At 39.2% G+C, this 13,282-nt stretch overlaps 1 protein-coding gene across 1 annotated transcript in view; it reads right to left on the bottom strand.

The window, feature by feature from the left end:
- Positions 1 to 13,282, bottom strand: part of Phlpp1 (PH domain and leucine rich repeat protein phosphatase 1) — a 213,939-nt gene that overhangs the window by 125,558 nt on the left and 75,099 nt on the right. Inside the window, exon 3 of the mRNA XM_005348305.3 lies at positions 5,998 to 6,194. Within this exon, the coding sequence (XP_005348362.2) occupies positions 5,998 to 6,194 (197 nt within the window). The remainder of the gene's footprint in view (positions 1 to 5,997; positions 6,195 to 13,282) is intronic.

The raw sequence follows: 13,282 nt of genomic DNA, 5'->3' as shown, positions 1-13,282 counted from the left end.
CTCTGTCCTCCACACACGCACCATGGTGTCTGACTTCCACACCCACATGCACTCACAGGTGTACACACACCGTAAGTCAACAAAGTCATGATAAACATATAAAAGACAATCAGACATGTACTTTAGAGTGAGTGAAAAATTACACCTTGGCAAGCAAACTGGGTACCATCCTGTGATGTGACTATGCTTACCTTCTAGAGGCCAGTAATGTTCTCCAGTGTACACACTCAAGAACAGTGTATTTCTGGAAGCTCATTTGGACTGAGCTCTTCACTGTTGAGGACCTGTCTGACCTGCTGTGTGGTGTTTCACTCTGGAAATCCTTGCTAGGTTTCTTAATGCCTTTGCAGCAAGGATACTGGTATTCACCAAACACTCCACCTACTTCTCAGCACTGCCCACACCCCTTACAAAAGTCAAGTCAACATAAATGATTCTGGCTATAAGCTGCTGACAAGAGTGGGTCTGGAAAGAAAGCATTAAACCAGCCACCAGGTCTCCCTTACAAATACCTACAACCACAGCGCCAACGTGGGCAGGAAGAAGACTGCTGGAGCTGCTGACTTCCAGTTTAGCCATGAGGTTCAGGAACAGGAGCAGGCAGCAGTGACGGAAAGGACAGTGGACGTTCTAATCTCACCTGCTTTCATTCATGCATATTAACACTCAAAACACACATGGAAAGATAACTCTTCCAATAGACAAGAACCAGTTCCTCCTTCCTCTGCCACAGGTCACCAATATTAAACAACAGAAGAGCAGATAGATTATCATGCAGGGTCCCTATACAGTGTGCAGAAAGAGAAATTAACCCCAAATCCACCAACTCATACAGGAAATGTTATAGGAATGAGAAGTTACTATTTTAAGGCAACAAGATCTGGTAATTCTAGTACCATGGTAACACTAACTTCAAAGTTAGTGTATCAATACTTTTTGTTGCTGTTTTCTTTTTGGGTTTCTTGTGCTCCCCTATGTTTCTGTCACTTTGTCAGAGAAACTATTGTCAACTGATGACTCATTGTCCTGTCAGTGCGCTCTAGGGGGCAGAGGCAGGAGACATAGCCCCCCATTATCACCTTCATGAGCCTGAGAATTTCCCTAAGATTTGGGCCAAACTAGAATTCACAGCTTCAATGTTGTAAAGAGTTTTTGAAAGTAGCCAGTTTATGAAGTAGAGTTGAAGTTTAATAAAAAATGTTTTAATACAGGCTTAAACATGTTGATGAAAAATGGATACTTAGAAGAAAGCAAGATATACTCTAGAGCCCAAGTGTGGGCTCCTCGGTGGAGAACTGCGGAAACTGAGACATACCCAAGGCAGTACAGGCTCAAGGGCAAGCTGCCTGTTCACTCTTCTGAACATCAAAAACATTTCTACATAATATCAAATGTTCCTGGGCATAGAAATTCTGTTTTAAACAAGAATTTCTGCCTTAAAAATGTATTTACAAGAAGGAATATCAATCTAAGATTATGTCAACAACACTGTAACAACAAAAATATGGAATGTTAATAAAGTAGAACAATCCTTAACATTCATAAGTAGAAAAATTACCTTAAAAACTATAGTAACTATGGAATATTTACAGATTAGAACATTAAAATGAAATCTATGTAAACATGACATCTTACAAAATCTATACAGTGAAAAGCCTCAATCTTAAAGAATGTCCACTTAATCAAAACGCTCCAGTGGCCTGATTAGTATTAGTATTAGTATTAGTATTAGTATTAGTATTAGTATTAGTATTAGTATTAGTATTAGTATTAGTATGACTTGATGTTTCACTGTCAGCTTCTGCCGTCTACCCAACTAGTGAAGGTATGGCTATCTTAGATAATTCCCTGAACTGTACAGAACAAAAAAGAAACAGCTCATTTATTGCTCATCTTTAGCTGATTAGGTAAAAATATTAAAACCTTACTTAAATACATTAGTTAATAATGAGTTTAACTCTGGAGAGCAAATTTGGCATGAGAACACCATGAATAAAAATTTATCTTTATTTAAAATACTTTTTCAACAACACTTTAAGACAGCTTTAACACCTTTAAAAACTACAATTGTGTGTTTATGTGTCTGTATGCACAATGGCCAAGATGCATAAGGACATCAGAGAATACAGTTGTGTGTATGTGTGTGTGTGTCTGTATGTATAATGGCCAAGATGCGTAAGAATGTCAGAGGATACAATTGTGTGTGTTTGTGTGTCTGTCTGTCTGTCTGTATGCCCAATGGCCAAGATGCATAAATATGTCAGAGGATAACTTGGAAAGAGTTGGTTCTGGCATTCCACCATGTAGATCCCAGGGATTGAACTCAGATCATCAGGCTTGGCAACAAGTGCTGCTACTCAGAGACAACTCACTGGTACAAGTCAGCTTTCTTTAACAATGAAGCCACCCAAATCGAAGACCCAGATATTAATTCACACACCTTCGAACACCTGAATTTTGACAAAGACGCAAAAAAATATCAAATGAAAGAAGAAAGCATATTTAACAAATGGTGCTTGCATAACTGGATATCAACATGTAGAAGAAAGACAGAACCATATCTATCACCATGCACAAAACTCAAGTCCAAATGGATCAAAGACCTCAACATAAAGCCAGCCACACTGAACCTCATAGAAGAGAAAGTGGGAAGTACAGTTGAATGCATTGGCACAGGGAACCACTTCCTAAATATAACCCCAGCAGCACATACACTGAGAGAAACAATTAATAAATGGGACCTCCTGAAACTGAAAAGCAAAGGACACGGTCAACAAGACAAAAACGACAGCCTACAGAATGGGAAAAGGTCTTTACCAACCCCATATCAGACAGAGGGCTGATCTCCAAAACATACAAAGAACTCAAGAATTTGGTCATCAAAAGGACAAATAATCCAATAAAAAATGGAATACAGACTAAAACTGAGAACTCTCAACAGAAGAATCTAAAATGGCTGAAAGACACTTAAGGAAATATTCAACATCCTTAGTCATCACAGAAATGCAAATCAAAACAACTCTGAGATTCCATCTTATACCTGTAAGAATGGCCAAGATTCAAAAACACTGATGACAACTTATGCTGGAGAAGTTGTGGAGTAAAGGGAACACTCCTGCATTGCTGGTGGGAGTGCAAGCTGGTACAACCCCTTTGATGTTAATGTGGCGATTTCTCAGAAAATTAGGAAACAACCTTCCTCAAGATCCAGTAATACCACTTTTGGGTATATATCCAAAGGATGCTCAATCATGCCACAAGGACTCATACTCAGCTATGTTCATAGCAGCATTGTCTGTCATAGCCAGAACCTGGAAACAACCTAAATGCCCCTCAACTGAAGAATGAATGAGGAAAATATGGTACATTTATACAATGGAGTACTACACAGCAGAAAAAAAAATCTTGAATTTTGCAGGCAAATGAAGCTAGAAAACATCATTTTGAATGAGGTAAACAGACCCAGAAAGACAATTATCATATATAAACTCATAAATGGCTTTTAGACATAAAGCAAAGAAAACCAGCCTACAAATCACAATCCCAGAGAACCTAGACAACAATGAGGACACTAAGAGAGACATACATAGATCTAATCTACATGGGAAGTAGAAAAAGACAGATCTTCTGAGTAAATTGAGAGCATGGGGACCTTGGGAGAGGGTTGAAGGGGAGGGGAGAGAAAGAGAGGGGCGCAGAGAAAAATGTAGAGCTCAATAAAAATCAATAAAACTAAAAAAAACAATGAAGGCACTTGTTATTTGAAAACTGTAAAGTGATCATGCCTGTTGGTGTGGAAAGCTGATACAATAGCAACTGCCACTGGACTGTGACCATTACCCCACGCTTCACTTCCAGCTCTTCCACATAGAAATTACAAAGAAAGAAAAAAGGCTCTTGCATTTAATCTCAGTTTTCCTTTACCAACTAAAACAGGATGACAAAAAGAAATCGACGAACACTAATGAAAGCTCAAATTACAAAAAGTGAATGATTTTCTCCTAACTGGGTCAACAGGTTTTAAAAGACTTGGTTTTCAACAAGCACCATTATTTTTAAAGACAGTGCAAAGCAGGTTTGACAAGATCTGCTTGTAAAAAGCGGAAGCTATTAACTTTCAATTCACTCAACAGTAGAAGTCTATCCAATAACAGGCCTGGGAAACAGAACTGGCCTCTGAACAGCAATGCTAATTATAGATGGATTTTCTGACCTTACCTGAACATTCCACCTGCTCTTCTGCCTCTCTCTGAGTAGAATAATCTTGTTCCCACTTTAAATGTCAAAAGATTTTTCACACTTCAATTTCTATTATTGTTACGTCTTTAATTACAAAATGCTTTCTTCCCCCTACAAAGCGTTGCCCTTTTACTAACCTCCCACAGTGCTCTTGCTTTCTGTGCCCTGCTTACAGCTATAATGCAAATGATGATGTATTCGCCCTTCCTCTCCTGATATGGAATCATAAGCTGTTCAAAGGCACAGATGGTTGACTTCCCATTTCTTAGTATCAAACACAGTACCTTCCCTCACAAAAGCTAAGCAATAAAATGTTATATCACATTTGCCTATGCAAACACTCAGCATGGCAAACGAGACAGACTTTACATATAAACCAAACATTAACTATGTCTGTATTTTAAATATTTCATTTAATATTTTCATGTATGACAACATTAATGGTAAACTTTTCATTAATCCATAAAAAGGCAAAATGTGAAACAATAAACTGCACTCAGTGGGCCATGGATGTGTCTGCTTGGTAGAAAACTTGGCTACCATGTGTCAAGTCTGGGTTCAGAAACAAACTAGCTGTGGTGGCAAACATCTGTAATCCCAGGCAGGTGATCAGGGGTCAAGGTCATCCTTAACTACACACACAGTTTCACTCAACTCTTAAACCCGCAGTGGTTTCGAAATGGAAGAATGGATAGATTTAGATCTACCTTCTATGGTGAAAAGGCTTGAGTATCAGCCTTGCTGGGGCTAGGGTATGCCAGGAGAGGGCAGCGCAACTAGCACAGAGCATTCCCAAGGCCAGACTAAACCACAGAGCTGCTGAACATCAAAGCCACCATCACTATGCAGAGCCAGAGCCTTTACCTTCAATTCCGACTTCTAGAACGTATCAGACCTGTGTCGGTATTTTTAAGTTTGTATTTTCACAAAAATGGCTTATTTTTCCTCTAACTGCATTCTCCATCTAGATCTACATCCTTCCCCATAGAGAGAGAGAGGGGGGGGGGGGGAAGGTGAATGGATGGATGGACGAATGAATGAATGAAGGTAATACTTGTTTCATATGTCCCCAATTCCAACAAACTATTTCTCATCTAAACGAGAACCTTTAACAAATGACATCATTTTAAAAACAGCAAACACTGATGTGATTATAGTGATGTTATCCCCAACAGAGAATTTAATACTTGTTTATAAATAAATCATCAAAGAATTTACTACTTCCCTGAGAAAAATGGTTTTATTTTTTAAGTGATGGCTAAAAAATAGTTAATGTGCCCAAAGAAAAGCAACTGGTAATGTGAGACACATCTGTCAAGTGTGTAGGCAACATTTCCAGCTCAGAATGGTCAGTCATAGTAATTAATCCCACTAAGTCCCTGAACACAAGTGAGCAGACGTAATAGAAGTCTGATCAGACTTCAGCAGTAGGACATGTTAAACCTTCATAAGCACACTTGAATATTTCTATAGTCAGACTTAGGAATGATGTTCTGTACTATGAGTTATGTGCTCAACAAAACAAAAGATGTCTACTTATAATGAGTTTATCATCTGCACTCTAAAATAGAACAATGACATTCTGTTGATCCACTTTCCCTCATGATCCAATGGCATTGTTATTTTCACAGTTCTAGTAACCAATATCAGGAAGTAGGAGTTCAGACAAGCCAAATACATCTCCCTTTGATTAGAGAAATGGCTGAAACGTCCTTACAAATGCTGAAATACTTTTCAGCATTCTTGTTTTACACTTACTTTTCCACCAATTAGTGGTAGAACATGCATCTTTCCACTCAAGCTGTCTTTCACAGATGATACTATCAAGCACGTCCCACACAGGATAACCTGGCGTCTTGTCCATCGGTTCACTGGCAACTGCATTTTGCCTTTTCGGACATTGTACATTCCTGAGAGCTGAATCCGCTCAGAACTCCCAGTGCTGTGCGGTTTTCCTAAAACGAACACAAGCAAACATGTTACATGTTAGTCTCTAGAAATACGCTTTTATTCCCTCAGCTATATACTAGATCAATTAATTAGGAAACAATAGTTATAGGGAAAAAAACTAAAATATAACTAAAAGAACATACAGCCAAAAAGTCATTGTGGAATTATGGTAATAAGAACAACCACAATTATTCCTCATGTATTTTAGTAACAAGTAAAGCATAACTTTTTTTCTTAAAATAAAAGGAAAGACTGTTTTAGGTCCTTTCTTATTACCTATCTCATTACAATTTATTATATATTTAACGAGAGATGGATTTGAGATTGATTGTGTGCTAGTCATTAAAAAATTAAGAAGAAAAGATTACAGGCCAAGAGAGAAAATAACATTCAGCATTCCATACTGAATAAAAATAATCAGTCTTACTGGGATTAACAGCCTGTTTTCTCCCCACACTTATACAATGTATGCTTACTAAAAAGAAGAAATAAAAATTACTGTTCCAATAGGAACATACCACAATATGAAGGTCTAGTACAGCAATCTTTGTGCTTTCTGGAGAAAGGAGCAGGGGCAGAGAGCAGCACTGACTGTTCTGAAGGTAGTTACTATGTTTGTTTCTACCCAGAAAACCAGGAGCCAGGTGCAGCTTATTGGTAGCTGCATTGTTTTCCCAGATAGACTCTGTTTGCTGTGGCAAGCAGAAGCGCGGTCTCCCTTAAGAAAATGTTCCCTAGCCGGGCGGTGGTGGCACATGCCTTTAATCCCAGCACTTGGGAGGCAGAGGCAGGCGGATCTTTGTGAGTTCGAGACCAGCCTGGTCCAGAGAGCTAGTTCCAGGACAGTCTCCAAAACCACAGAGAAACCCTGTCTCGAAAAACCAAAAAAAAAAAAAAAGAAAAGAAAAGAAAAAAAAAGAAAATGCTCCCTGACTGTTAACTTAGGTAGTATTATATCCTTCTGAGTCTTTGATGGAGTTGAAGACAACTAGACAGATATAGTTATAGTTTTCCTTAGTTATGATAAAAGACAAATTAGATACAAAACTTTAGGCTCACAAAGGTAGATGATAGAATATTTTCTTTAATTTTTGCCTAATACAAATAAACTAAATATTATAACTATGATTCTTTTTTAATACCTACTTTGTTATACATAATTTTACTATGCTAAAGTCAAGTCTTCCTTTTAATTAGTCAGAAAAGAGGAGATGATATGGGATATCCTTCTGTCTATGTATTGCTTTTATTGGTTGATAAATAAAGCTGTTTCAACCAATGGCTTAGCAGAGTAAATCCAGGCAGGATTTCTGAACAGAGATATATAGAGAGAGTAGGTAGAGTCAAGGAGACACCATGTAGCTGCTGAAAGAGTCAGACGCCATGAAGCTGCCCAAGAAGCAAGAGGTAACAAACCATGAGTTTCATGGTAAAATACAAACTAGAAATGGGTTAATTTAAGATATAAGAGCTAGCTAGAAATACACCTGAGCTATGGGCCCCTGTTGTACTAATATAGCTTCTCTGTGACTATTTGGGTCTGGGCAGTCAGGAAACGAATGGGCAGCCTCCATCTTAGTCTGCGTTCTCTTGCTGTCATAAACACCATGGCCAAAAGTAACTTGAGGGGAAAGAGTTTATCTCAGCTTACAGGCCGTTTCCATTGCTGAGGAAAGCCAGGGCATGGGCTCAAGGAAGGAACCTGGAAGGAGCTGATGCAGACGTCATAGAGGAATGCTGCTCAGGGGCTTGCGCTCTGGCTGTTGTGTTGAGCATGCTTTCTTATACAGCCCAGGACCACCAGCCCACAGTGAGCAGGCCTCTCCTGTACCAGTCAGTAGCCAAGAAAATGCCTCACAGACATGCTCCAGACCAAGCTCATGGAGAAAACATACAATTTTGGTTCCCTCTCAAAGTATGTCAAGCTGACAACTAATATCAGCTACCACATGAGTTCAATTTAGGCCTTCTGAATGTGACAGATTCTTTTCAATAGAAGAGACAGTAGGGAACAGATACGATTCCAAGAAAAAAGGAAAATGGCCTAAATCAATACACCACAACTGAATTCCAAAACCCAGTTTTCTTGACTATAAAATAAAGTAACATTCTCCAACAAAGGATCTGATCAAACACACCCACACCTCCGCAAATGTGTGTGATGAAACACACTCACTCCTTCGCACATGTGTGTGATCTAAACACACCCACACTTCTGCACATGTGTGTGATCAAATACACTCACTCCTCCACACGTGTGATCTAAACACACCCACACCTCCGCAAATGTGTGATCTAAACACAGCCACACTTCTGCACATGTGTGTGATCTAAACATGCTCACACCTCCACACATGTGTGTGATCAAACACACTCACTCCTCTGCACATGTATGTGATCAAACACACTCACTCCTCTGCAAATGCGTGTGATCAAACATACTCACGCCTCCACACGTGTGATGTAAACACACCCATACCTCCGCAAATGTGTGATCAAACACACTCACTCCTCGGCACGTGTGTGATCAAACATATTTGCTCCTCCTCACGTGTGTGATCAAACATGACCACACTTATGCACATGTATGTGATCTAAACACACTCCACTTCCATAATGTGTGAATACAAAGCAGCAGATATTTTATTTCCTCACATCAGAGAAGCTTCAAGGAAACTATCACATGTATACATATGTGCAAATAACTATAATAGAGATGAAGGGGAGACATAAAACAAAAACCAGGGAAGATAAATGAGAGTCTTTCAATTCTCCAAATCCAAATGTCTCCTAAACAAGCTCCACAGCAAATCACCAGGCTGACTTAGGCCAGAAAGAACAGTTAAGAGAATGAACAAAGCAACAAAGACTGGGTTTTTTATTCTCTTTATTCTCTAGTCGAAAAATTCCAAAGAGTTTTGGAGCACAGGGCAAGAGAGGTTTGTTCTTGGAGACTCCTGAAGATCCCACACCAGTGTTGGTCCCAGTGCGTTTCGTCCTCCTGGGTGTTCCACCAGCTGCACTCACCAGCTGCACTCTGGGGAACATGGAGGTCACACAAGCACACCCTCCTTTGTGTCAGACTCCCTTATTCTCTGACATCAGAATCATTTAACTATCACTAGTCTTCCAATTGCCAACGTGCTAATAAATACTGATAACACAAAAGATGCCTACCAGTTTACAGCAGAGCCAATGGGTACAGACTGGGCTTGAGAAATGCTACACAAGTCCCCTGCAAGACCAAGACATGCTCTCAACTCAGGACATGCTCTGAAAGCAAACATTTCAAGCTGAAACAGAGGACAACAAAACATTTTAAATCACATGTACAGAGTTTCTCTTCTACCTACTTACTTGGCATATGGCAGAACTGACGATCCAGAGCTAACAAGGTGGTTCAGCAGGTAAAGGCACTTGCCACTAAACCTGAAGTACTGAATCCAATCCCTGAGACCAACATTATACAAAGATAAAAAACTCACAAGCTGTCTGTCTTCTGATCTCTGCTGCACACACACACATACACGCACGCACGCACACGCACATAAGATAAATATAATGTTTTTTAATGGTGTTCTATAATAACCCCCAAGGTCCTTATAGGAAATTATCATGATATTAAAGGATCTACTTCTTAATGACTTCCTAAACACTCCTCTTCCACATCACAAAGACAGTTTTAAACTTACTTTTATTTCTCATAGTACAGTTGCTGGACTGATAGTGGTGTATAAAATGTTTTCCATAAGTCAAACCTATGCAAAATTCTAGAAGTATATTTTCTTAAGAAAATCTTCCCTTTATTACATAGCTTAAAGCAATATTTCAGAATCACTTGGGTTTCTGTTGCCTATAAAAGACCTACAGTTTGGAATCCTGGTAGTGAAAGACCAAATGCTGCTTTCAGCATCACCACCAGAAATTTTGTTTTATGCTAATAAATCTAAGAGGTTTACTACACCTGCAACTCCTTCTCCAAAGTAAGATATTTCCTCCAACAAAAGCATTCCTCATATACATGAATTTCAATTTTCTGCTCACTACAAACCAGCTACTTAATGTTTCTATACCACATAAAGCAACTTGAAAAATGCATAAAAGAACGCTATGAACTCTAGGAGAGGGCTAGAAAGAAGATGCAGTGCTTTAAAAGTATTTGATGGTCTTTCAGAAGACCTGGGTTCAGTTCTCTGCAAATGGCTCACAACTACCAACAATTCCAGTTCCAGGGGATCTGGCACCATCTCCAGGCCTCATTGGACACTTGTATGTGCACGGGATGCGTGCACGCACACACACACACTAAATACCTTAAAATAGATGCGCATAAACATCAGCTCTGACAGACACTGCAATTGGATTCATGTGATCAACCTCAAGAAAATAAAAAATGGTGACGTTAAGAGCAAGAATCTATCAAATTTCTTCAAATTACATTCTGAACATTTTTAAATTTTGCTATGAACAGTGAATTACTTTGAGAGAATTTAAGTGTTATATCTACTACTTCCAGGGCTCTTCATTCCTTTACATAGACCCAGTCTGTGTGAGATGATCTCATTCTGTCTCAGAGTCTGAGCCATTTCTTGTGGTGCAGATCTGCTAGTACAAAGTCTGTCTGCTTTTATGTACATGAAAATGTTTTGATTTTAATGATATTCCACTGCATGTAGACTTCTAGGTTAACAGCATTCTCTTCAGAATTCTGAAGATGCCCTTCCAGTACCTTCTGTTTCTAAAGTATGCCACCATTCCTCAGTACAGACCATGTCACCTACTGCCCTGCTGCCTCCTGAAGATTTTCTCTTATTAGTAGTTTGAAGCAATTTGTTTTCTCTCTTTAACGCATGGTGTAGGGAAGGCATGCACATAGAGGCTAGAAGACAATCCTGAAGGCGAGACTATGTCCACCGCCTTAGAGATAGGGTCTCTCCCGCCTCCCCTCCCAAGCTGGTACTATAGTACATGTCAACACAACAGCCATTTTTATCTGCATGCCAGGAGTTAGCTCAGGGCCTTGTGCTTCAAGGCAAGAACTGTAACAGCTGAACATTTCCCCGGCTCTCTGCAGCCTGATATTTGATATGTTATTTCACATTTCGTATACTCAAGACTTAGAACATTTGATATTTATGGTCAAAATTGAGAATTTTGCCAGCTATTACTGCTTCAAATACTTTCTCTGATATCACAGTTCTCTTTAGGGGCACCATCTGTACAGGTACAAATTACATCTCTTGAAATTATAACTCACTGACAGTTCTATCTGCTCTCTATATTGGTTGTGCCAACCACTGTATCTTCAGGTTTACTAATCTTTTGTTCTGCAGCGTTTAAATCTGTTTAAAAAAAAAACAGTTCTAGTATATCTAGAATATATCAGGTATGTCTAAAATAGTATTTACAGAATTTAGGATATATAGTATATATAATAGCCCAATTTAGGTGCTTGAGCCCACAAAAGTATCTCCTGGCATGCTAATGCTTCATCTTCAAGAACACATAAAAAGCAAGTGTAGGGGCTGCTTATATTTCCTGGCAGTTAACCCTGTCACTCATACTACTGCTGTGTCAGTTTAGTTCACTGTTTTGTGAATGGGCCCTTTTTTTTCACATTGCTGATCATTTTTGTTTGAATACCATTCACTGTGAATTCTCCCTGGTGAATGCTAATTTGTGTTTCTACAAATAATGAAATAGGGCAGTTATCTGGAAGCTGTTTGTCTTCTTGGAAGTTCACTTGCAAGACAAGAGTCTCAAGTCAATAAGAACACTAGTAACCAGTAGCCTGATGAATCCTTTCCCACTCTGGTCTGTGTCTGCCCGGCTTTGCGTACTCTCCTCACACCACTTCTAACTCAGTGATGGCCATTGCCAGATTTCTACAATTTACCTCTCCGAGCTCCCTTTCCTCTCTAACATCCAAGTCCTATAAATGCAGGTTACTTCCTCAAACAACAGAAGTATAAATTTGAGGCCAGTGAAATATCTGCTAAGTACTTTGTAGAGCCTTCTTTTGTTTTATTCTGTGTATACTTATGAGACGTGCAGAAATCAGTTCTCTTCTACATGTGGGTTCTGAGGCTCAAACTCAGGTCATCAGACTTGACAGCAAATGCCTTTGCCTACTGAGGCAAGGGCTGGAGAAATGGCTCAGTTGAGTTCCATGACTAGAACCCATGTCGGGCAGCTCAAAGACCCGGGGGATCAGATACCCTTGTCTGCAGGCCTTCATGGACACCTATACATGTCACATAGACTCACATGGATGCATGTCACATAAACTCACACAGACACACAAGCACATCTATATATATATATATATATTATTATATATATATATTTGTATATTTCTCCTCCAAATGCTAGAACCTCCTTCCATTCTCCTTCCATGTGGCTTGCTTCTTAATAAAAAGAATGGCAGAAGCAACAGCAGCAGCTTGCAACCTTCAAAAATGGGTCATAAAAGGTACGGAGCTTTTTTTAGTAAGCCATACTACTTAGTTTCTCTAAGACTTTACAGACAAAATTCTTTAAGCTGGCTGCGTTTTCATGAGGATACTCACACAAACTCATGAACGGCCAAAGAGAGGAAGTAGAACTTCTTGCTAGCAGTCAGCGAGGAACTGAGACTCTAAACAACTGCCATGAAAGAAATCCTAACACAAATAGATGCTGAAGCTATTATGGAGCCCAAAGAACTGGAGTCCCCGGGGCTACAGTCTGTGTCCCATACGACTGCCAGCTTTACAATAGAGCCTAAGTCAGAACACTCAGCAAGCTCACACTTGAGCTCCCGGCTCAAAGAAAGTATGAAAAACTAAAGGGATTCTGAGCCACCAAGTTAAGAACAGTGACTAGTATAACCTTACATACTGGTTTCACTTAGTTCTGTTTACTGAGCATAGTGAAAATTTAATAGCTTGTATTTCTCTAAAAGGATCTAAAAAATGTCTCTAAGACTTTGTATAAATTAGTTTAACTGAAAAGTTTTTTCAAAAGAGTAAAAATGGCACATTAGGCTGTCAAAACAACTTCCAAATGTTATGAGACTATAAGGCTTCATGTCAAAGCAGAACAAAAAAAAACT

This window comes from Microtus ochrogaster, chromosome 6 (assembly GCF_000317375.1).
Source record: "Microtus ochrogaster isolate Prairie Vole_2 chromosome 6, MicOch1.0, whole genome shotgun sequence".
Lineage (NCBI taxonomy): Eukaryota > Metazoa > Chordata > Mammalia > Rodentia > Cricetidae > Microtus > Microtus ochrogaster.
This window is presented reverse-complemented; position numbering and strand designations above follow the sequence as displayed.